The 24,759-nt window shown below is 46.7% G+C and overlaps 3 protein-coding genes across 4 annotated transcripts; 1 reads left to right on the top strand and 2 right to left on the bottom strand.

Annotated features, from left to right (window-relative positions):
* Positions 1-568: 568 nt before the first annotated feature.
* On the bottom strand, positions 569-6,072 carry LOC101752713 (acetyl-CoA acetyltransferase, cytosolic 1). Of its 2 annotated transcripts, none has more exons than XM_004967914.4 (13): positions 5,535-6,072; positions 5,242-5,415; positions 5,044-5,149; positions 4,793-4,931; positions 4,617-4,694; positions 4,452-4,517; positions 4,181-4,263; positions 2,409-2,508; positions 2,049-2,159; positions 1,924-1,965; positions 1,744-1,830; positions 1,154-1,239; positions 569-806 (listed from the first exon to the last, which is right to left on the bottom strand). In XM_004967914.4, the coding sequence occupies exons 1-13, from the start codon at positions 5,692-5,694 to the stop codon at positions 797-799; spliced, it is 1,242 nt and encodes a 413-aa protein (XP_004967971.1). In that variant the 5' UTR covers positions 5,695-6,072; the 3' UTR covers positions 569-796. The 2 variants fall into 2 exon arrangements, with proteins under 2 accessions (XP_004967971.1, XP_004967970.1); XM_004967913.4 differs by having other exon boundaries at positions 569-913; positions 5,535-6,071.
* Positions 6,073-8,106: 2,034 nt separating this feature from the next.
* LOC101753406 (classical arabinogalactan protein 9) lies at positions 8,107-9,456 on the top strand. The gene is made up of 2 exons (XM_012846359.3): positions 8,107-9,030; positions 9,149-9,456. Exons 1-2 carry the CDS (start codon positions 8,215-8,217, stop codon positions 9,233-9,235), a joined length of 903 nt encoding a protein of 300 aa, XP_012701813.1. The 5' UTR covers positions 8,107-8,214; the 3' UTR covers positions 9,236-9,456.
* Positions 9,447-14,755, bottom strand: LOC101753818 (phosphate transporter PHO1-1). The gene is made up of 10 exons (XM_004967916.3): positions 14,045-14,755; positions 13,629-13,938; positions 12,198-12,597; positions 11,985-12,105; positions 11,323-11,862; positions 11,059-11,163; positions 10,709-10,906; positions 10,309-10,587; positions 9,846-9,982; positions 9,447-9,753 (listed from the first exon to the last, which is right to left on the bottom strand). The coding sequence occupies exons 1-10, from the start codon at positions 14,327-14,329 to the stop codon at positions 9,666-9,668; spliced, it is 2,463 nt and encodes an 820-aa protein (XP_004967973.1). The 5' UTR covers positions 14,330-14,755; the 3' UTR covers positions 9,447-9,665.
* Positions 14,756-24,759: the final 10,004 nt, after the last annotated feature.

Raw genomic sequence — 24,759 nt, 5'->3', positions numbered from 1 at the left:
AGTGTAATTATGCAGGTCGTAGATGGTCGATCAAGACACGAGTCCTTTCAAACAGGGTAACTTTGAAGAACCTTTTTTTCTCTTGACGGAGAACTGCTGAATTTGTACGGTCTAGATGAGGCAGATGGTCCTAGCATTTAGTTCTAACAAATATCTGTAAGTCTGCAATGCTTCAGTTGCAAGCTTGGGCTGATTTGTAGCGTGGGTTCAATCATTGTTGGGGGCTAGTACATTTCGGCCCGGCTCCTCTTAACCGTATCTTAACACAATGACAGGCTCATAACTTGCCTTCAGGATCTTTCTTTGCACTTTCCCCATTGGATAACTATCTTTATTCTCGAAAATAAAAGCTGATGAAGAGATGGGTCGTACGTTCAGATCTGATCATTATGTTCCAAGTTGGGGGAACAAGTCACAATATTGCAGTTTGTTATGCCTGTTAAAGATAATATTGTCCCATGAACTTTTTTTTTTTTGCTGCTCTAAGGAGTAACTTCCTCTCGTAAAAGCTGAACACTTTTCTTATCTTCTTCACGGGGTAAGATGCAAACTTTATACTCAGATAACATAAAATGGTAAACAAAAATCTTTACCATGACAGGTTGTTAAGTACCCATTGCTATTTTTAGTAACATGGTGCCTGTATCTGTACATTATCCTTCTGCCCCTCTGTTATTTTCATTTGCTATACGCCTATACTTGCCATAGAAGGTACAAGATAGTGCCCTGTGCTTTGTAGCACAAGTCTTATTTTACAGTGTTTCTTCTACCATACATCTGGCATATACAACACCAACTAATCCCCCCTACAAATGACAAAAGATACAGTGATAAAAACATAGTATACAATTCATGTCTGCTAATTTGCTTGCACCAACTTCACAATGAAGAATGAATATGCGAAGAGGGTTGCCTGCACCATGTCACAGAAGCTAAGAAAGTAGCCCAAATAACTATTGAGTGTTTTTTTTTTCAATTTAATGGACAACATAACTTTGCAGGTGGAAAAAATGTAGTGCGAGGAGTACTGAAAGTTACTCTTATTAATGAATGTTTTATTATTTGCCATTGAAAAAAAATCAAATGGATCATAAGCGTAATAAAGAATTGAAGACTTGAAAAAGTGTGATGAATAAACACCATAGGAGCTTACATGAGCTCTAAAACTAGTGCTGAGGCACCTCCACCACCATTGCAAACTCCAGCGACACCAAATTTTCCAGGTTTCTGTCTAAGAATCTGTAGAGCAAATAAAGCTACAAGTTTAACAAAGACACACACCATGCCATCAAGTCAAACTATTAAACATGACACATTTAGAAGAAGAAAAATAGATGGCAGCAAAATATAAAATTACTTTGTGTGCACATAAGGATACAAAAACAAATTTGAACAGAACTGCACAAAAAGAAAATGGCCGCCCACACAGTGTAAGCTAACATTATTCAATAGGTCAAGTTCTCAACTTATACAATTCTTGCCGTCCTGTATCAGCAAAACATGGAAGTTGTAGAACTACTCTGAGGCATGGCTGGAAATATAGTGAAAAGGGTGGTTTGTGACATGATAAAGCAAGAAATATCTTAGCCTGCCACCGTATGTTCATTAAATTCTGATTAAAGAAAACCAAATGGGAGTGTTGCAAATGTGATAGGAAGAAACGGGAATGTTTATGTGCTTAAACAGGGCATATTTTGCAGTAAATAATAATACATCATAGCTATACATGGGCTAGAAGCATACCCCAAGCAAAGTGACTATAATCCGTGCACCACTGCAACCAATAGGATGGCCCAGCGAAACAGCACCACCACTTAAGTTTAGCTTTTCCTGAAATGTGCATACATTTATGAGATCATTCACAGATACAAATACAAATACTAACTGCTGAATTATACAGACAAGTAAAGTTTTGTGACTCACAGAAGGGATACCAAGAAGCCTCTGATTAGCCAATGCAACAACCTGCAAATGACCAGAAGCATTGTTAAGTCTGGACTTGGAGGCTTAAGTGTTGACAGTTGAAACTGAAAAGGTCAAGAACATACAGCGAAGGCCTCGTTTATTTCATAATAATCTATTTGTGAAGTTTGAAGACCCGCACTTGATATAGCCTTCGGAATAGAAAGAGCTGGAGCTGTCGTAAACAGCTCAGGTGCCTGCATTTGTAAGGAGTTCACACAAAACATACAAAAATTGTTCAACGTAACATGTCACAGTAAGCAAGATTACAAGATAACTAGGACTATAGTGATGCACCACTGAATGGAAAACAGGCATTTGTGCTAGGCAAAAGCATTGTTTTCCTCAGTAACATAAAAACCAACAGGTCAAGATCTTACATATGTGAGATTTCTCTGCCAGACAATGCTATTTTAGGGGCATTGACAGGCACAAGCAAAAGTTACCTGAGCAGCATCAGCATACCCTCTGATCCTTGCAATAACCTGAAGGCCAAGATTCTTAGCTTTCTCTCCACTTACAAGGACAATTGCGGCAGCACCATCACTGCACATTGACAGATAAGGATGGCATTACACTTGCTGAATCACACATCACCCAAACAAGCTTAATTTAGATTAGACATAAAGAAAAGCAGAGTTCAAACATTGAAATAGGAAAAATCACAGCTGAGCAAGTGAGCATGATGGCAGGTAACCCTCTCTCCACCAATCGTGACACATAGGGATCCTTCTCGTGTACTAGATACGCTTTGGAATTGATTTGCTGAGCAAAGCCAGCAGTGATTCTGCTTCTACCTCCTATGGCAAGTTGCACCACCACCGTTGTATAAACTCAGGTGCATCCCTTTTGTTCCTTGTTTTTCCCCTCTAGAATAGGCACTTGCATCAGCTGTCCTGGTTCTGAAATGTGGTTTCTCTATGATAAAAGCAACTACCAACACATCATCCAAAAAAAGAACAGAAGATCCCTCAATAATAGTCAAGTAGCTGCATATTACTTCTGCAGCTCTGTTACTTGTTCTAGCTCTTTGACAGTGACAATGGCAACACTGTGTTTTAGGAAGTCATTTAGATTTATCAGCAGAGTCCTTTGTGGAGGGCAGATGCATATTACTGGGATCACTATCATCCAAAAACCCTGGACCATCCCATAAAAGAAATTGGACCGTCCCATCTTGTCCTGCCTCATTTGCTAACCATGTACTCCCTCCATTTCAAAACTGGAACAGAGGGACCAGGGTACTAATTATTATTTCGAATCAATAATGAAATATGCATTAAATACCTACTTTTTATGCACAAATTCCGAATTGTATGTTATGGATCAGAACCTACAGGGCCAATTAGGGTTGGCTAGGAATAAAAAATAAGTTTGGCAGCATGCTGCAAGTTCCCCACCCGATGATACCAGCTCCTTCTAATTACTCAATTGAATAGTGTCTTGACAATCATGTATCCCCTGTAAAATCAAGCTCTCAATGCTCAATAGTATTTCAGCAGTACTTCTGTGCAGTCAGCCCAGACACTCTCGAATAATCTAGCATCGGTACTCTAGAACGAACCAGAACTGGTTCCTGCGATTTTCACTGGTCAAGAAATGCAACATGTTTGACTGCCTGCAGAAGGTGGTCTGATCACAAACAAGCAGTGGTACAGGTATACATCCAACAAGCAAATGCAACGACAAGGAGTATTGTTACAGACTGAGATGATTAGATTAATAAGGAGCAACAAGAAGACATAAGGGAGAAGAAGCCTGTGGCAAGGGAGGAATAGAAAGGGAGGCATGGCAGTGATATATGTGAGGGTGCATACTAGAGACTAAAGAGAGGGGGGTGGGGTTCCAGTTTTAATATAGCTTAATGATCACCATTACAGGGATAGGCCCTAACAAGCTCAACTAAAGAATAGATGCAAATCGAATCAAATCAGATCTTATTTTACATAACTAGCTTAAGGCATAACAAATGCAACTAAAAGGACAATTCTGACCAGCTCAGATCTGTTTGTTGTCGGCTGAAGCCTTTCTTGTTTTTAAAAGAATCAGAACAATGCCAAAAGATGTATAGTACTAAATAGAATTATTTCAGTTATAAACTCAATATAAATTAGTTTAAATGCATATGCTTATTTTAGAATATGGTATAGTATTGAGTTTGGCTGCATGTTACTTATATTGATAATATACGGCTGTTCAGAGTAACAAAGAAGCAAACCTGATACTAGAAGAATTGCCAGCAGTTACAGAACCATTTGCCTTAAAAGTTGGCCCAAGTTTCTTCAACTTTACTGGATCAAACTGCATATAGGATACCAAGGAATCACGTCAAATATGACAAGAAAAAAATTGTGTTAATTGTTGTTATAGCCACTGCTAAATGTGAATGTCTTCATGTATGCTCTTTCGTTTTCATTCCGACATTACATAACCTTTTTTTGAATCTGTAACAACCAAAATCAATCATATTAGCTAGACCTCAGGATTACCTTTGCAAGACTCTCATCCTTGTCCACAACTACTGGTGGTCTCCCTCTACCAGCAGAAATTTCAACCTGCGAAACAACAAATGTCTGAGATTAGTACCATGTATTGAGGTATCAAAACTTAATACACAAAAAGAGTTATCTGGTCAATCAAAATTATGCACGCACAGGAACAGTCTCCCAAGAAAATGCACCGCTGTCCCGAGCTGCTATTCCACGTTCATTGCTGAGAATAGCATAAGAATCCTAGAAGAAAGAACAAGTCACTGCCACGATTAGACTCTAATAAGTAGTAGGATATAACAGGTTGTAATTCATAAATAAAGCCAGGAAATAGCAGCAACCTGCTCCTCCCTTGAGATTGAGTGCTGGTCCGCACACAATTCAGCACACATCCCCATCGGAAAATCGTTATAGACATCCCACAAGCCATCCTTCAGCATCCCGTCGACCAGGACATCATGTCCAAATCGTGATCCTCGTCTGTGTTTTATTGTCACCCGCTTATTATAAACACAAGCTACAACAGAGGATGCTCACAACAAAATCATTCCAGCCTATAACTATCGCTTGGGATTTGGGAATAGAAATGAACCTTGCTTCAGCCACATATTTGGGGGCATTTGACATGCTCTCCATTCCACCAGCGACCACAACGTCATTGATCCCCAGCTGAATACTCTGCGCCGCAAACATGACAGCTGCAACAAGTTGGTGGCAACGTGCCAGGATAAGCCTCCACATTGCAAGGGTAATTAACAATCAATTAACAACTAGCAGCTAGTAGTAGTACCCTTCATTCCTGAGGAGCAAACTTTGTTGACGGTGGTGCAGGGGACGGTGTTGGGCAAGCCTGCGCCGAGGGCGGCCTGCCTCGCCGGGGCCTGGCCGAGGTTGGCGCTGAGGACGTTGCCCATGAACACCTCCTGCACGAGCGCCGGGTCGACATTCGCCCTCCTGAGAGCGCCTGACGCATTGGGATTTGCCGATTTGGTAAGAATCACACAGGGAAGGATTCGTTAATGGGTTGTTATGGGCGCAGCCAATCCGCTGGAGACGAGGGACTGGCAAGGGAGGGGGACGTACCCTGGATGGCGATGGAGCCGAGCTTGGTGGCCGGGAGAGACGACAGCGACCCGAGCAGCGCGCCGATGGGCGTGCGGGCGACGCCGACGATGCAGACATCCCGAGCCTTCAGGCCGCCCTGGCTGTCACTAGCAGCAGCCGCCGCGCTCGACGACGCCATGATCGATCAATGGGTTTGATCGGTCGGAGAAGAAGATGCCGCGCCGGCGGCGGCGAGCAGCCCAGAAGACGCGCGCGCGACAGAGAGAGCTGGCTAGCTGAGGACACGAGAGGAGGAAGCGGAGATTTCGGGAAATTTGTGTGAGGGCAGTTGCGGGCGAAGTGGCTGAGAGGGTGATTGGTGTGTTGTGTATGCCCCCACCTTGCTGTGCAGGTGGTATCAACTTCGCCGACGGCGTCAGCGGCGGCGGCGGGGATGGGGGCGAGCGTGGAGGGGATCGGAGAGACGGGCACGGCTCGCTTCCCTAGAGTCCCGACCACGCCGTGGTGCGTTGGCAGACGAGACGAGGCGTAACGGAACGAAGTCGCCGATCACGATGAGATTAAATTTATTTCTCTTTTTTTTGGGGGGGGAGCGGAGATCATGATAAGGTTTTATTTTTTAGATTTTTTTTCCGTCGGCGGAGATTTGGGCCTGTGTTTTCATCGAGCTGGAGCTGCACGGACGGCCTGCCGCTGTGGTTTCCACGGCCCAGCTCATACACAACCTCTTCGGCTGGGCACTGGTGTCAACTCTTCTTGGAAAAATGGGCCTTAGATCGAAACCCTTCTTTCAGACGGATCCAAAATCCTGATTTCTCTCAATACTCCTGCATTTTAGCATACAGCATTTGCTCCTGCAATCTAGTATCCACTCCGTAAAATCAACAGACAACACATTTTAGTATCCGAAGGCAAATTCACGCCAACAATTTAGCGTTATCTGAAAAGGATACTAACACTCTTCCTAAAAGGTTCCAGAACTCTCCGGAGTACTGCCAGCCAGGCACTAGGAAGAGAAGAGGAAGCGAGCAGCAGGAGCCGAGGAACATGACTGGCGAGCTACCCAGTAATTCCGACCGGTCGACGCACGACCTGATGGTCCGGCGCCCTCTTATACATCCTGGTCACCGAGATGAGAGGACACGAATTCTCGGACGCAACGCTGGCAAGCCCGTAAAAGGGGAATGCGCTCTCCCTTTTGTGTGCGTGCTGGGCAACGCTCCCGTGGGGAGCAAGCGATCGAGCAGAGCGTGCAGCGACGTGTCACCTTACACACGTCCACCAAACCGCAAAGAGACCTAACAACACGGCGAGCTAGCTAGCTAGCTTGCGTTGCGTTGGTGACATGAGCTGGAAATGTACATAGATGTGTAACGCCCGCCACAAGTTAAAATTTCGGCCGTTTGGAAATGCAAGCTGACTTGATCGTGAAATGCAAGCGACTTGATCGACTAGCTGGAAGGGATGCGGGGGTGAACCAGCTGAGACCTGATCGTGCTGGTCGCTTGTCACTGTCCCCTTCCTGGAGATCGTTCCGCTACAGCAACCACGATCCTTGTTGTCATCGTCAATTCGTCGTCATCGGGCCAGAAATGGGAATCGAGGGGCAAATCTGAAAAAATAACGCTGGTTAAATCGGAAAATGCGAGCACCTGTATTGGTTTTATCTTTTGATCTAGCAGAAACTAAGGTCTGGTTTGGTTCCTCTTGCTTATTTTTAGCACCCATCACATTGAATGTTTAGATATTAATTAGGAGTATTAAACGTAGACTATTTACAAAACCTATTACATAAGTGGAGGCTAAACGGCGAGACGAATCTATTAAACCTAATTAGTCCATGATTTGACAATGTGTTGCTACAGTAAACATTTGCTAATGATGGATTAATTAGGCTTAATAGATTCGCGCCGTTTAGCCTCCACTTATGTAATGGATTTTGTAAATAGTCTACATTTAATACTTCTAATTAGCATCTAAACATTCGATGGGACTCGTGCTAAAAATAAGCAACCAAACGTCCCGTAAGTTATTTCATATGAACGCTGTACTTGTATGGGCAGATAATGACCAACCCATACTGTGATTCGCAAGACGTCCGAATCATTGCTTTCCGATCTTGACCACAGTGTGCATAGTACCGCGTAGTAGGAATACACACATACGGCTACATGCACCCACCACGTATCCTTGCACCATCACATGTTCTGAAGCAAAGATTTTGAAAAGGCCACCGAGACAGCAAAAAAGGTGTTTGGTGTCCTTGTTCTCTCGCTGCACAAGCTACCTTGCTCATGTACACATGTAAAAGCTCTTAGTAGCAAGAAGACGCATTTCTTTTTGCTCAAGTACTTGATTTTGGTCATCTAAATTAATGGGTTTGGTTAAATTATTTGTAAACAACAAGAAGAAATAAGGCATGCAAGTTAGCGTGCACACCGGTCTGCGCGCGGGGCCGGAGGCCGTTGTCGCGTCGCCTTTCGCGTCGGCGTCGCGCTGCACGCCCACCCGGCCACCCGACTCCCTTCACTCCCAAGCTAGTATACGTCCTTCCCAACCGCACCCGCCCGCGCGCGCGCGCACGGACACGCTATATACTCCCCTCCATCGCCGGCTACCTGCTTCATCGGTCGGCGCGAGATCCATCGACCGCATTCCCGTCAGCGAGCTAGCTCGGCATCCGCACCGCGCCAACAGCATGGCCGCGCCGCCGCTGCTCCGGCAATGGCGCCGCATCGCCGTGCTCGCCGCCGTCCTCGCGCTCCACCTCGGCGCCGCCGTGGCGCAGTCGCCAACGACGCCTGCTGCACCCACGACCCCGGCTGCGCCCACGACACCGGCAGCGCCAACGACACCAGCCGCACCGACGACTCCTGCGACGCCGACGACACCTGCTGCACCGACGACACCGGCTGCGCCCACGACACCTGCTGCACCGACGACACCAGCTGCACCGACGACACCGGCAGCGCCGACGACTCCTGCTGCGCCGACGACACCTGCTGCACCGACGACACCGGCAGCGCTCGCGCCCACGGCCACCCCCGCGGCGCCAGCCAACTCGCCGCCGACCCCAGCGACCCCCGCGCCGGCCGCCACCCCGGTCCCGCCGTCAAAGCCGCCGCCGGCCGCGCCCGCGGTCGCGCCGGCCAAGCCCCCGCCGGTGACGCCTCCCCCTGTCGTGACGCCACCTCCCTCCACGCCGCCGCCGGCCACGCCGCCCGCGGTGCTCCCGCCCGCCGCGGCGCCTCCGCCGACGGCCACGCCCCCGGCCGAGGCTCCCGCGACGCTGCCCCCCGCGACGCCCGCGCCCGTGGCCGAGTCGCCCGCAACGCTGCCGCCGGCCGAGGCGCCATCCAAGGGCAAGAACAAGCACAAGAGGAGGAGGAAGCAGCACGGCAAGAAGGAGGCCCCCGCGGAGGCGCCGCAGCCGCTGAGCCCGCCGGCGCCCGCCGCGCCGTCGCCCGCTGATCTCGAGGACGTGTCCGGCCCCGCGCCGTCGGCGTTCGACGTGGTAATGCACGGATCACGACGCTAAAACACAAGATTCTCTTCCCTATTTATAGTAGGAACTAGCACGGAAAAAAAAATCAATTGATAATCACTAATGCTTTTGCTTCTTCTTCCTGCAGAACGCGAGCAGCCGGCAGCACCAGCACTGGGGCGTCGCCGTCCTGCAGACCGCCATGGCTGCTCTTTTGCTATCGCTAGCGTGGTAAATCCAACAGAGAGATCCATATATACATATATCAGTGTACCAGATCATGATTTAATTATTTCCGCTGTTGCTGTTCTTGTTGTACCATCATAGACCGGTGAGATTACCCGCGGGATCTGTCATAGGAACCATTGGATTGTGGCTTGTGATAATTTTGACATGCTTTTGTACCCATTTTTTCGTTTATCTTGGAATAAAAGGCTCACATTTGGTCAGACAAAACACTGCGAAACGCGATGCCTTTCTTATTTACACATTGACGCATCTACTAGGAACGAACAAATGATTTTTCAGCATCCTGAAGGAACTACTACGCGCATAAACAGCTAAGGTTCCCAACAATTCTCCGCCTCTCGAGTTCTTCACTACGAAAAAAATTCAGCAGAATGGTGAAGAAACAATTGTTCGATCTAGCCATGGTCAGTAGTACGTTAGTCCTCGTCCACTTCGTGAAAAGGCAGTGGAACCGTCTTTACCGCCCGAAACTTGCCCGCATTGTTCAGATGCTCATTCTCCAACCTGAAAAATTTTCATGTACTCGTTCAGACCCTTGATGTGTTGTTTTTCAAGGATGAGACTGTGTGCGCAACCATCAAATTGCAAGTTCTTACCGGTAGAAGTTCCAATGACCTCTCCGGATCACCTCGAGGGCCGCTAGGAAGAAGGAAGTGACCCTAGAATCCAAGCTCCCAAAATTTGGATGGATCACGGTCTGCAGCCAGGCAAGCCTCAGCACGAGGTTCAGTCCCTGCAAAAAGGTTCAGACAGGAATGAGAACATTTCACTTGAGCCTTTGGTTATCTGGAACGTGATTCTTCACTACTAGTGCAGAACAAATAGCATGTTTCGTCCATTTAGACCATGATGCCGAAAGTTTTAGTATTGGATACTGATTGTAAAATGTAAGCTTTGTGATTTTCTTGCATGACCAAAGTTCTGTTTTGGTTGTTGATTTCTCAATTTAACAGGCTGTCTGAACTCTGAAAGAGCAGATTGTCCTGCACTGCAACTGAAGCCATTTGACCTCGCTTTACAAGTTTCTCTGCATGCACGGCGATGAACTGATGAACGTACCATTGACAAGTAGTATACGGATTTCCTCTTGAGAATGAGGTCGTTCCTGAGCCAGGGGTTCTTGGAGTTGGGCTGGAGCAGGCCCCAGTCCTTGACGAAGTCCCAGTAGAGCTGGTACACCGTGGCGGTGCTCGACACGGCGACGAGCAGCGACAGCGACGCCAGGCCCTTGTCCTTCTCGTACGCCACCTTGGCGCCGGCCGCGAGCATCGCCGAGACGTACTTGCCCAGGTTCACCAGGTGGCTCGTGTCCCACTCGTCAAACCACCGCCTCGCGCACTGGAACAGAAGATATGAATGCATAAACGTTTTTCAGACATCCAGAGTTCAGAAACTGCAGAGACTGAGGAATGTTCATGAAGATGAACGGACTCTACTGCGTGGTAGACCTTGCTGTTACCTGCATGGCTCTCCAGTAGTAGGGCAGGAAGGAGACGGCGTAGGCCAGGTCTCTGATCTGCTTGGTGTTGATGCAGTAGCCGTGATCCTGCGTCATGTAGCTCCCGCTGATGTAGTAGCAGGCCAAGTACTCCAGGCTCCTTAGCATAGGCACCTGGCTGCATAGCTGATCGGCCATGAAGAAGTCTACCATCACAACCTGCAAATGTTCAAAGATCATCAGGCTATGCATTGGCCCAGTTTTTGAAAAAATTAAAAACAAATTGAACGAACATTGGCCCAGTTTGGGTCCAAGAAGATTATGCTAAGGCTTATCAGAATGAATAACTGCAAGTGCTGCTGATGCTGTACCTTGTAGAGTGGTGACAGGATGATGTTCCTCATAATCCTGAGGAACCGAAACCGACTCGAACGGTACGCGACGTTGAGAGGGCAGAACAGAAGGAGCAGGAACACCTGCATGAATCGACAGAACACATTCCATTATTCCCATTCTTGATCAGGTGCAGTTGCTGCAGGAGCATATATGGAGAATGTCCTTTGATGAGCCTCTAGTGATCACGATCAGGAGACCATCAGAATAAGAACAATTGCAGTAGTAGATAGAGGGTTCACCAGGAGCAAGAATCCGGGGATGGCCTGGACGTGCGGCGACGCGTGGTATCCCCTGAGCACGAGCGCGAGGTGCGCGAACATGGCTCCGGCGACAGCGGCCATGGACGCGGCGCAGGTGAGGAAGACGTCCCGGGGCCGGAGCTCCCCGCCGGCAGCGGCGGGCGACGACGCGAAGATGAAGCCGTAGTTGACGCGGCACCGGCGCCACGCCACCATGTTGCAGCCGTACAGGAGCAGGTGCAGGAACAGCAGCGTGAACATGCTCAGCACCGGGTACGCCGTCTCCATGTAGCGCGCCGCCTCGCCGCCGCCGCGCCCGCGTGGAGTCGAGGTGTAGAGGTAGAGCCCGGCCATGTGCGCCATGACGCAGTAGCCCACGAAGAGCGCGGCGAAGCAGCCGGTGGCGAGGCCCGTGAAGAAGGTGACGGAGTGGGACTCCTTCCGCTGCGCCGGCTTGAGGTACCTCATGGCCTTGCGCCGGTTGCCGCCGGCGAAGTGCCGGACGAAGATCTCCTCCACCTCGTCCATCAGCTTCAGCGCCTGCAGCGAGAATGTCGTCTCGTCATCAGTTCCATTCAGAATAGCAAGTTCGGCGAGCTTTCTCTGTCAGTCAGATAGCGGTGCAGAGACAGAGAGTGGAACAGAGCAAACCGTGTGCGTGCCTCGTCAGAGCTGTTGAAGTAGGAGCTCTCCACCACCTTGAGGTACACGGAGAGCACCTGCTTCCCGCTGATCTTCTCGAACTTCTTCAGGATCTTCACGAACGCCATCATGTTCAGGTTCCTGCTCATTGCCAAAAAAATAAAAAAAAAATCAGCATCAATCTGATCAAGCAGTTCTGAACCTGAACGCACAAACGAATGCGCGGAGCTTACCGGTAGGTGGCGAGGTAGCCGAGGCCCTTGTAGAGCTCGACGAAGCCGCCCCTGATCATCTTCTCCGCGTGCCGGAGCTTCGTCTTGCTGACGCCGTGCTTCCCCATGCCGCCGTCGGGGTTGCATTTCTTGGAGCCGGACTGGGCGGCGAGCTCGTCCCGCAGGATGTCCGCCAGCGCGGCGATCGTCCGGGAGGGGTTGGTCAGGGGGATGTTGATCTTGAGGCTCTTCCTCCCGCAGCCGCTCGCCGACCTCCCGAAGGTTCCAGAACCGTCTAGATCCATCTGCCGGTCTTCTTGAGCCGTGACGCCGGGGTCCTTGGTCGGTGTGGTGGCCTCCTGCTCGCTCAGCTGGTCCGTGTCTGTCTCAGACGTCATCGCGTACCGTGTGGACTCATCCTCTGTTTTCATCAGTAGGATAAAAGAAGATGACATCAAATGAATAATCTAAAAAAGTATGTTGAAAGATAATTTGATCAGAAATCGTGATAATAAAATATAGATGCTCTGTGTGTACTATTATTGAAGGAAGAAATTCTGCTTTTTCAAGAGTCATGTTCTAGCAGCATAAATAATGCACGGAATTTTGCATTATTTCTCTTATCTTCTTTCTAGAAGAATCAGGGGAGCGAGGCATCCAGATGTTATCTGCTACTAATGCTTTTGCTAATGTACTGTCAATGCGGATCCATCGTCAAAATTAAAAAAATGAAATTCGGCAAATATTAAGGCCCCTTAGCATGGTACAGTAACGCGCACTGTTTAGCACTGTGCGTTACAGTAGCACGAAGTCGGAACGGATACCAAGACTTCAAAATGAATTGGGAAGGAGGTGAAACCGGTGAAGCTCTAAAAAAATAGCTTCCTATGGATTCGGCTCCACCTGCTACGGTACTACTACAGATACAAAACCAGAACCCCTAAGCCATACCAAACGAGCCTAAAAGAGACGCCAGGAGACGCTAAAAGCAAAGTCAGGATAACAACACAATATGTGTCGTGCCAAATGCAGACACGACTAACTACTAAAGACACCCACACGATAAAAAGAGAGAGAGCCAATATTCCTGGGCACAGAGCTTAGTGACTTCTTGCTCACACGCCTCAAAGCTCATCAAACGTCTGATCCAGCATCATCCATGGACATGGACGGTGGGCCTCACCTCACCAATCAGCAGGCACCACCGGCCAGCGCCCCCATTCGCCGCGCCGGTCGCGAGCCTACGTGACATCTCGTCTCACGCTACCTCAGCTCGCTCGCCACCGGCCACGCGACACGACGACGAGCGCACGCTAGCTAGCTACGCCGGCCGCGCGCGGCCGTGTTGCTGGTTGTTGCGGGCTTGCGGCGGCGGAGGCCATGATCGCCTGCTGATCAGAGCTAGCTACCCTATTTGTGGGAAATGCAATTGATCGGTTTGCAAGTGCTCACCGGAGCAGCCGCCGGAGGCGACGGAGGAGTCGGAGGGATTGGTGGTGGTGTCCTCCCTGGCGGCGGCCTTGAGGTCGGCGAGGATGTCCATCTGCTTCCGCAGCGACCGGCCCCGCTCCAGGAACTCCTCCTCCTTGCCCTTGTAGAACCGGTTCACCTTGTTGAGCTGCGCGTCCAGCCGCGCGAAGAACTCCCGCGTCGCCGCCGCCTCGTTGTCGTCGGCGGCCGCCAGTGGCTCCAGCAGCTCCGTCTCGTACTCGTCCCCGCCGCCTCTGCTCGCCGCCGGCCCCGCCAGCTTCCGGCGGTGCACCTGGACACGAACAAAAAAGCGCAAAAGATTCACTAACAATCGGAGAAGGGTGTGTCACGTACACGTGACTACGTGTGCACGTTTGATCGAAGCGTCAGTTTCGTACGTGTATGACTCCGTGATCCTTGGGCGTGCTGGAGGAGCCAAAGAGACCGGCAGCATGGAGCCATTGGGACAGGGAAGCAACAACACGTTCCGCGTGCCGGTCATCGCTTGTCTGCTGCTGCTGTGCGGCGGCGGTTAGGCCTGCCGCCGCCGCCTCGCAACGGCCGATGAGCAGCAGGGCGTGCTGCACCCTCTTGAGGTCCTTCTTGAGCAGGCAGTAGTCCACGAAGGCGTGCTTCCACTCGGGGACGAGCTGCCCCTCGAACTGCTTCGAGAACTTCACCATGTGGCTAGCTGCTGGTGGGTCTCGCCGGCGCCGGCGATGGAGCTCGGTGGGAGACGAGCGGGCGAGTGAGAGATGAGATCGATCCCTAGCTAGCTCTGGCGGGGGTGGGGAGGGGGAGCCATGGCGATGGCTTTATAGGCGGTGGCCGGGGGTGTTGGGAGGCAGCACATTCCGAGATATACCGATGCCGTCTCCTAGGCTTGGCTCGCTGCCAACCTCTCACGAGGCCGCCACTTGGGCTGGCAATGGTGGTGGTGCCGATGGTGGCCGCCGCATCGGATTGGATTCCACCAGGGAGGAGAAGGGAATTGACGAGGGAGATGTCGAAGCTGTGGAGTGGAGGTAAATCGAGGAGGGTGGTGAATCGAGGAGGGAAGGGCGATGAAGCTGCTATTATGTATAGCAGAGAAGAGAGCGACTGAGATGTGGTGCATCCGTTTGCATGCATATATGGTGGCCTGAGAGCACAGAGGGGTGAGTGAGTGGAGAGGCGGGGAGGTGGTAGCACAGCAGGGTTTAGCTGCTAGTGGGTGGGCCCCCCGCTCATGCTAATTGCATGGTGCTCAACGATCCTATCATTTGGTCCAGACACCATTACTTGGGTATGTATAGGTGTAGAGCACGAGTACCTCCATTAGGAAACATGGTGGCAGAAAGTAGGCGCCAATTATCCCACCAACTTCTACTCCCTCCGTCTCGAATTATACGTCATTCTAACTTTTCTAGGCGTATAGATGTTTGTATGCACTTAAATATAATATATGTCTAGATACATACAAACATCTATGAATAAAAAATTAAAACGATCTATAATTTGTAACGGAGGGAGTACTTTTTCCCCTCCTCTTATGTTGTCTGGCTCATTGGAAAACAACATGCAGTTCGTGCAAATTAAAATGGTGTTTCAGGAGCAAAAGACCAGAGTTGGAACACAAGGATATCTTTGTATATTACTAATTGGAATTCTCCATGTTAATCCTTAGACGAAACATGCAAAAAATTGACTTTGGGTACTATAATTATAATTGGCAAAAAAAAATTTACCGTTGTATATCTAACCTATTTCTAACATACCCACATTTGTCAAAAAGGAAAAAAAATGAAAATATCATGACACCTTATTCTGATTTACCGACTATTACGAAAAATAACCCAGAGTACCCATTGTAATACAATGCTTTCACACCTGCATTATTAAACAATCCAAGGAATATACAATGAAAACTGCTTCTGGACCACTGACATCTACCATTATAAAACAAAACTTACCGGAAGTACGTGGACACTATCTTATATCATTCCATATGCTTTCACCAAACATTAGCTAAGATCTCTCTCAATTATACGGTGGAGTTTAGCTACCAAATTAAATAGAAAAAAATATTGGCATGGATAGTCACATATATGATTACAATATAGCAAACGAGATAAAAATTAAGTGCAATAATTTTTCATAAGATTCTGGCTCAGTGGATGAACATAGTAAGAAATCGAAAGTGAATATTGTTGTAGGATTCGGACTTTTATTGATCTCTGTAAATATCATGCGAAGTTCGTGCAAGATTCTTTGCTCAATATGGGAGCTAGACACATGTACTCTTTTCAGATTTCCCATTTCTGTTTGGCTCAAGATATATTCATTTCGCCTGTGGTGCACATAATAAAGTTAAGAAGACAAGGTGCTTGATCGAGGAAAAGAAAACTACTACCAGATGCTATATGCCATGGCACATCTGTAACTTCACTTGTGCAGCATATATTCCAGAAGCAGTGTAAGAAGGAAGCTACACCGCCGCAGAAACCACCAAATAGCTTATGGGGTGACTAATATGGAATTGTACCCGTAAAATATGCAAATAATTCACTCTCCAGTGTGCATGGCTCATATAGATCGACAGGACCATTCGAAACTGAGAGATCGATTCTGCTCTACCCTACAAGGGATAAAGAACACACATGCATGGGCTGAATTCCTTTGGATTTGGCATTCTCGGGGTTATATACCGTGTGTTCATGCAGATATGCATAATGTCCTGCTGTGGTAGTTATGATCCCTCCGTGAATTAACTAAACAAAGCATGCTTGCTTTAAAGCTCAGACGGCGATTTATGAGCCATCAGAATTGAGCTGAGAATGCATGGATTCCTCCTTTTATTTTGCAAAGGTTGCACACGTCACGGTATATGTGTAGGGAACTTGCATATATACTCTACTTTTGGTTGGAGCATATATATTTCTGCCTTTTCATGAGTCTTGTTGGGAGTGTGCCTAATTAGGCTGCCTAACTTCGAAGTAGATGATCCATAATTTGTTGATCTTGATGAGAAGAGATAAAGGAAAACATGTATTTTCATCCCTTAAGTATCGTAAAAGTTTGACTTTAATCTCTTATGTTTTAACTGTTGCAAATCACTCATTAACTAAATAAATATGTGCACTAATCATCTCTACCTCACCTTAACAACAGTTTAGTGCCATGTAATCATTCGATTAACCACCGCTTAGCCGTGTCATATATGTTGAGTCTGAACGAATCTCTATAACAATTCTATATAGGAATAATACACGAAAATGCCCTACCATAATGTAGTCTTTGTCTGGATTTTTCAGCTCTCTAACCTGCTATTTAGGTCCTTTTTACGCATAAGCTGCTAGGGATAGCTATTTAGCTACAGGCCAAAAAATGCACCCAGCTAAACGAGCTAAAAGACCAAAATAACCCTACCAGTTCACGTGAATTTCCCACTGACACTGTACAGCAATTAATGAAGGGTATCCATGGATCCAAACACCTCAGCTAGTTAAATTTTAGTTATCTTCGAAAAGAATTGTACGTGGAATCCATGCAATGTCACATCATATAGTTGAGTGCGGCGCTAGGGGGATTTGACATAAGAAAGACATACGGATGCTACAATGAAAATACGAGCTATAATAATTTTTTTTCTTGACAAACTAACCTATGCGGATTTTTTTTTGCCTTTTCTCTTTCTTTAAATTAAGTATGCAAATGTTTCGCAGAAATTCAAGCAAACCCCAAACACTTTCGATCAAGGCACAACCTATGATTGCCAAATAGAATGAAGTGAGCTCACATACATTTTCCTGATAATTATACTTCCCACATTGCAGAATCAGTCTTCATTTCGGAAATCACCTTGGTACACTTGAAACAATTAAAATGACAACATTTCGAAAATTTTGTCACCAATCCTGTGGTTTCTTTTGAAGCTCTCGTTCCCTTTTTCAAGGAAAGATATCCAATTTAGTTCATCTTAGCTAATGCGTGATGCTCCCCTAGCAGCCAAAAATATGGCCCTTGGACACATGAAAGGCTGGCCATGCAGAACAGGCCACAACGCCTAATAAACTAGAAGTATCACTGAACAGACCACCACTGCAGTAACACTTTTGGCTTTCACCCTTTCCACTATGGTTGCGAGGGAGGAGTTAGTAACGTATGGGGCGTGAAATCTGTGCATGCTTATAATTATGCTTAATATGCATGAGTGCGTGTCCATTCAGCAGTGTAAGTATCCAATCAAAACACATAGACATGATCAATCAGGATAGAAAGATCGATCAAGCAGTGTAGAAAAGAAAAGGCCACTCACCCTGCTTTGTTAATATAATCTGCTGATATCCTTTTTAGTTGAAACAAGATTATCTTGTGAGGCAAAAGACAATCACGTCCATGCATATTATTACACTTGTAGCGAATTGCACTGCAGACATTTGCTTTGCATACCGTCTGATGGAGTCCGTGCGCCTCCATTGGCCTGAGATTAACGTTGTAATTGTGGCCTTAATTATCTTCTAGCCGGCATTTTTTCTAAAAAAAAGATATTGGCAGGATAGGGTATGCTCCAAAGTCGTCCAGACGACTTTGTTTTAAGTGCCATATGGTCCACGCATGCGTGTCCTTGTCCTTCAGGGTTTTTTTTTTCAGTTTATAGAAGAGGCCTTGTTTTTTCAATCTCTCCAAGAAATCAATGTGAAGATTTTCTCATTTGTTGCCAATTGAGAAACCACGCTCGCTGGTTGATCCAGTTTTTTTTAAAAGAAGGTTGATCCAGTTTAACAATAGATTTTAATGTATAGTAAACTTAGAACCAAAAGCGTCATACATGTTCAAATTGATAGCCTAACATTATCAACAGAACGTTGTTAAAGAGAGAAGAACAAAGGAAAAGCTATGTGCCTCTCTGAGCAGTACTCCCGCTCTCTCCTCCTTTGACTCCGCTATTCAAATTAATAAACTTTCATTGGTATCCATGGTTAAAGTCAATGTTTCAAAAGCGCTAGGCAGTAGGCGCTAGGCGAGGCGGTGTTTCTTTGCCTAGATGTTACGGTGAATGAAAAGGATACTGTTAGATTTTTATCATGCAACGTACCTTATGATCGTTATGCACTACCTCCGTTCATTAGCATTGACAAACATAAAGTAGCATAGGGCGACATGTGCTGGATCTTCACATGTAGTGCTTTCTTCGACATCTTATCTCCGTTGTACTCCTCTTGCCCTCTTTATCTTCCTCAAACACACCTCAGCCCTACTTTAATGGTGTGGCAGCTAGTAACCTGCCATAATCCCTTTGTTGATCCATCAATGTTTGCAAATGTACGGTATTGGCGTATTGCATAAGGTGTGCGGCTAGGCAAGTTATCTAACTTTGGGCATTAATTGAATAAAAACTATATGTGAACTCATAACAACAAAGTTTCAAATATGCATGTGTTTCTTTACACATAAATTGTATACATTTCAAATACTTTACAAATCTAGGTAATTATATATATTATAAAAAATACTTGTATGCCTGTGTTACTTTTGCACGTCTTATAATCTACTAAATATATTCTTTAAGACATGCATAGCACGTTTTTCATTAAGAAGAAGAGGGTTACAATGAAGCCACTTCAGGAGAGACCCCAAAGCGCAGAGTTACAATAACGACAAGCAACACAAACACAACAGAAAAGAAACTTACAACACCACCACACCAAACACGACCTAAGACGACCGATACATGCAGGATAGAAGGGCACCAAGAACACATGCACATCACCGGTTGCCTAACAACCCGGAGCCAGTGGAGGCAGAGCAAGAAGGTCATGCAAGATGATGCCTCCAAGGAGGGAGCGACGCCAACACCGTCATCGTCCGAATGTCCACAGAGGAGCAGTCCAAGTCTTCACTTGGTGAAATCAAATGGGTTTGGTGGCCGCAACAACACCCCCAGCAAGGTAAGCTACCTTAAAGGATGCAACCGTTGTCAGCACTGGTGAATGCCAGGCAAAGCTTTCGCCAAAGGCCCCCAAAACTAACTCCACGCAGCAGACGACCGTCGAGTCCTGGATGATAGCCAATGCGATGGGATGGCAACGAGTAATCCAAGGCGACGATGATGAGGAACATCTGCAGGCACCATTGAGAAGAAGGAAGGGCCCAGACGACCATGGGCGACCGTGATGGCCCAAAGATGATCAAAAACGCGCCAACGAGAAATGAAAGAGCACGCCACCGCCACCCAACGACCAAAACAGCTAGTGCAGCATCACCCGGAGAGGAGCGCCAGTAGATACGAGCGGTAGCACACACCCTAGAACTCCCACCAACCGAACGACCAAAGGGGGAAGAATCCCCATGACCAAAGGCCCGGCAATGGGCACCTACACGACCAAGGATGGGCAATGGAACAGGAGGCTCAAGGGCACCCAGCGCCTACACGAGTAGCGTAACAAGTGGCGACGGCGGTGACGATGACGAGCTCCCGAGGCTCGACGATGATGATCAGAAGTGGCGCACGCAAATCTAGGTGGGGGTGGGGTCGGGGGAGGGTGGGTCCAGTGTCAGCCGACCCACACCTTCACCGGCGGAGAAGACCGCCTTGAACAGCGGGAGCAGTTGTACTGGGGAGGGCGGATCCATGTCGTTGGGGGGCGGATCCACACCGGCGCAGGGCGGAAGCCTACGAGCCAGCCCCGAGTGAGAGCCCCCGAGGACCCCGGGAGGTAGGTGGTGGTGGCGGCGACAACACCCGAGTGAGAGCCCCCGAGCGCCCCAGCGGTGACAGCCCGGTGAAGCCTGGCGCCAGCGCCTGGGACCATGCAGATCCAGAGCTGCTGTGAGCGCAAAAGGTAGGATCTTGCGGCGGTGGGTCGGTGGAGCGCCGCGCTGCCGGCAGCCAGCCCCGCCATGGGGTGTAGCGCCGCCGGCCACGTGCTCCGCCACTAAGAGGCGCGTCGTGTGCCGAGGTGCCGGTCGCCAGGCCCCCACCGCGATTCGCCGCGCCGCCGACCTCCGTGCCCCGCCAACGAGAGGTGCGCCGGCAGCTGCCGAGCCCCTGCTGCGGGAGACGACTCGGGAGGCCGCAGAACCTCGAGCTGCCGCCTCCTTCCCCTTCCCTTCAAACGCACCGACGATTAGCTGCTTCGACCCGGGAGACCTCAGATCCGGGCCCAAAGAGGATGGATCCGGCATTGGGAGGTGCGGATCTGACGACCGGAGGGCCGGAGTAGCCTCGCCGACAACGAAGGAGAAGGGAGCGACCTAGGTGTGTGGTTGGGAGAGAAGAGAGGAAGGGAGGGAAAGAAGGGGAGAGGGAACGCGAGCAGCACCGGCTTCGGGCCGCCGGCGGCCGGTCGGCCGTCGGCCTAGGGTTAGGAGGATGCAGCGGAGGGCTGGATGTATCGCCCCCAAGCCGCTTTTGAGAGCGACGTGAGGGCCTTGGGTTTTCTCTCAAGGCCCGGTGCTCGTGGAATGGCGCGTGTCAAATGAATGCATGATCTGCTCCTGTGCACTGGGTAAATCAAACTAATCTACACCACAGACATGATCTTTATATAGGCTGCTGATCGTTGCGTAGACAAGATCATGGATGCAAGCTTCATTGTTGGTCTCGCTCCGTGCATGCATATGCATGGTGCTCGGCTGGCCCTACTTAGCTTCGAGCAAGCTAGTCGTGGGTGGCACAGATGTGCATCCCAACTTGCCTACATGAATCCTTGTACATTCTCCTTGGACACATGACTGCTCGCCACTTCGCATTGGGCGGTGGGCTCTTTTACAGCCTTTAGCACTGGAGCTCAGAGATTGATCGATGGCCTACATGTATCCTCCGTGGTGGAATGCACTACTTCGATCTTAATTAGTAGGCCTTTAACTTCAAGGACCCTACTAGAACATCGACACGATTTCTAATACTTGATCATCCACAATTAGTCCATGTATCCGTGTCGCATTACCAAAGATATTCTGTAGAAGCAAGTTAATTATTAAATTGTCCATCAGCCCATGCGGAGGCACGGGCTAATATTTTTAAAAGCTATTGTATTTTAAAATTATTTAGAAATTAAACTTGTACTAATTAATAATCAAAACTCTTTACCTACTACTCTCCCATTTTTAAATACTTCAATATAATACTCGTATAGACGTGTACTTATGTTTGTCTAGTTGTGGTTGAAGAGTAATTACTCTATACACTTTTTCATCCACATCCAATCTCTTTTATTTTGTATTGCACCTCCATACATTGTGTTTAGTATAAAAATCAATATTTTTTGTCACTTCCTCCCGTACATGTATAACTAGTCTACATGGTGACACTCATCATGCGTATATACCTTAACTTAGTATTGTTATATTAACAATAACATAAATAAGTAATTTAGAATCATATATTAGTTTACTTTTAAACATTTCTATATGATGCACATTAAGATAATTAGATTAAGATTTAAGAGTTTACTTTAGGTTATTTTTGATACGACATAGTGGGTAACTTAGATACAAATTTAGAATGGTCTTTTAAGCAATGCTTTATAATGATATGCATGCGTAAATTGGATGAATATTATGGGATTACTTTAGATTATTTTTTATAATGACAAAGCTCAAGGGTTTATTTTTAAATTATGGTGGGTAACTTATAAAATTACTGAGCTATGTCATTATAAAACATATTTTTGAGCTCAGTAGCAATGTGGTCTTATAAAATTACTTTAGTTTATTTTTCATAATGACAGAGCTCAGTAGCAATGTGGCCTCATTTTTCTTTCCATTGGAGAGCTCAAGGGTTTATTTTAGAATTATGGTGGGTATTTTTTTAGAAAATAATATAGACCAGTGACTATGATTATTAGAGTTTACATGATTGATGTTGGGTGTTTCTAAGTTTTGTGAGAATTTTTAGGATTTGTCTTTTTTCTAGCATGTTTTGTGAGAACTAATGCAGAGTCTCCAATGGAACTACAAAACTATTACCTTGAGCTACCTCTCATTTGTTAAATATTCGAACACAATACTTGCATAGATATATAGTTATTATCTTCATTCGATTGTGATTGATTTTAGTTAGTAATTAGTCTATAACATTTTTATCCACGTTTATAATCTTTAACTTTTCACTTCATATTGTAGGTATGTGCTTGAATTTGTTCAAAAGTTATGTATCTAGAAAAGCCAAAGCAAATAGTAATTTGGGATGAATGGAGTATAATTTCAACACATAAATCTATATTCTCAATATTTTCACTATATCTTTATAAATGGTGACACACATCACATTTATATACCTTAATTGTTATATCATATACTAATAGTGTAAGAAATAGACGGTTTAGAATCATATATTGGTGTATATTTTTAATTAAGATGATTTGGGTTCAAATGTATAGTTACCTCATGTTATTTTTAATAATGGCATATGTGGGTAATATAGATGCAAATTTAAGAGGTTACTTTAGGTTATTTTTAAGTATTAGTGGTGGGCGATTGGGTTGCAAATTTAGGGGTTATTTTAAATATTGTTTATAATGGCATAAGTGGATAATTTTGATGAAGATTAGGGGTTACTTTAGTTTATTTTATGTAATGGCAGAGGTGTGTAATTTAGATATAGATTTACGGGGTTACTTTAGGCTATTTTCATAATGAGTAATTTTTTAAAAAAACATAATAGATCCAATGGCTATGATGATTCTGAGTCTATGATGGCTAGATGTTTTACTTTTTTGGGAGAATTTCTCTCTTTTTCTAGAGTGTTCACCTAGAATCCTAGGTGGCTTCACCTGGTGGCTTCAAAAGGAGCCTCAATTAGCAATAGTAAAATGGCATAGTCCACTGGGAATCAAAGTTACATCTATTATCAAAAAAGGACTCGTTATACCAATGTCAAATATGAAAGCTATAGCGGTCGGACCCTTTTGTTGCCTCCGCGAGGACCGATAACGACCATACATACAATGGGAACACATATCAATGTCATCGAAGAAGGAAGAAACGGGCTGAATGGAGATTCACAACTTAAAATTCTGTCCAAGATATGCGTACACATGTGGCTGTGCCGAACCGAAGTCAGCGTAGTACCAAGCCGTATCATTATGTGCGCGCCTGCCCGCTGATCACCCACTGATCTACAGTCTACATGCTTGTCATTTGTCAATGGCGTGCATGATGACTCCCGATCCAAACCTTTTTGTCATCCCACCTATCGAACCGCGATTGGCTCTCGCTTAATAACTGACAGGTCGTACAAAATGGAAAGCAGATGCTGCATCCTGCTGGTAGGGTTTTGTGTGGTATTTGTCATATTTCCACCCTACCTTCTCTTGCACCTTTCTCTGCTTTTCACTCTTTAACATATCAGCTAATAAGGTCTTTTTCTTTTCCTTCCTTTTTCTTTTCTCTCTAGCTAGCTAGGGTGCCTAGTCTATTTCTGCTCTGTTATAAAACTCACGTTAGTCTTGCATGATTTTAGACTTTTTTAATTTTATGATAATGGTAAAAACAAACAAACAAATAAATATGGTGGGAGTGAATGATCGAACCGGGGGTCAGATCAAAAACCTTGTCTCACTTTTGCTGCTTCTTCATTCGTTTCAGTTGAGCCATCTGTGTCCATGGGAGAAGTCCTGGTGCGTGTGCAAGTGGCCAGTTATCACGTATGCTATTCTGACGGGTAAATATCTCAGCTGTCAGTTCTGCTACCCTAACTTGCAGCGTTCCGTCGTGCTGACGAAGAAAATGCTGCAGGCTGCACTGCACTGCGCATATAATTCCTTTCCCCGTCGGAACCTGTCGCTGTTCAACCAAACCTTTCTGCATGCATGCCTGCACCGTCATCAGCTCGCCTCTCGTCGTCCTCACTAATGGAATCGGGTATCAGATTATATTCTTGGGTTTGGGTAGTGTATATGGTATATAGTGCTGCTTCAGGCTCATCCGTCAATGATATATCAATCACATGTAAAAGAAATTCAGGGAATTCAGTTCGGTTTTATCAGACCATCGTCCGTTCATGATGGATGATACATGCATGCACGTACAGCATCGACTTGAGAGACATGAACATGTATGCAGCAATGGAATCAGCTCAATCAGTCAGTTCGGTATGGTAGCTAGAAATTAAAAGCGGATAGCAAGC

The sequence above is a fragment of the Setaria italica genome, chromosome V, assembly GCF_000263155.2.
Source record: "Setaria italica strain Yugu1 chromosome V, Setaria_italica_v2.0, whole genome shotgun sequence".
NCBI classification, from domain to species: domain Eukaryota; kingdom Viridiplantae; phylum Streptophyta; class Magnoliopsida; order Poales; family Poaceae; genus Setaria; species Setaria italica.
Note: the sequence above shows the minus strand (reverse complement) of the source record. Positions and strands in the feature narration are given on the sequence as shown.

Excerpts from the sequence above, each read along its gene's own strand:
- LOC101752713 (XM_004967913.4), bottom strand. The coding sequence starts at position 5,694 with ATGGCGTCGTCGAGCGCGGCGGCTGCTGCTAGTGACAGCCAGGGCGGC. Across the intron at positions 4,518-4,616 it reads TTTCTTGGGAGACTGTTCCT|GTTGAAATTTCTGCTGGTAG; the intron begins GTGCGTGCATAA and ends GTTGTTTCGCAG. Across the intron at positions 1,240-1,743 it reads TTATAGTCACTTTGCTTGGG|ATTCTTAGACAGAAACCTGG; the intron begins GTATGCTTCTAG and ends TTTGCTCTACAG.
- LOC101753406 (XM_012846359.3), top strand. The coding sequence starts at position 8,215 with ATGGCCGCGCCGCCGCTGCTCCGGCAATGGCGCCGCATCGCCGTGCTC. Across the intron at positions 9,031-9,148 it reads CGCCGTCGGCGTTCGACGTG|AACGCGAGCAGCCGGCAGCA; the intron begins GTAATGCACGGA and ends TTCTTCCTGCAG.
- LOC101753818 (XM_004967916.3), bottom strand. The coding sequence starts at position 14,329 with ATGGTGAAGTTCTCGAAGCAGTTCGAGGGGCAGCTCGTCCCCGAGTGG. Across the intron at positions 10,588-10,708 it reads ACTACTGGAGAGCCATGCAG|TGCGCGAGGCGGTGGTTTGA; the intron begins GTAACAGCAAGG and ends CTTCTGTTCCAG. Across the intron at positions 9,983-10,308 it reads CCGTATACTACTTGTCAATG|GGACTGAACCTCGTGCTGAG; the intron begins GTACGTTCATCA and ends ACCTTTTTGCAG.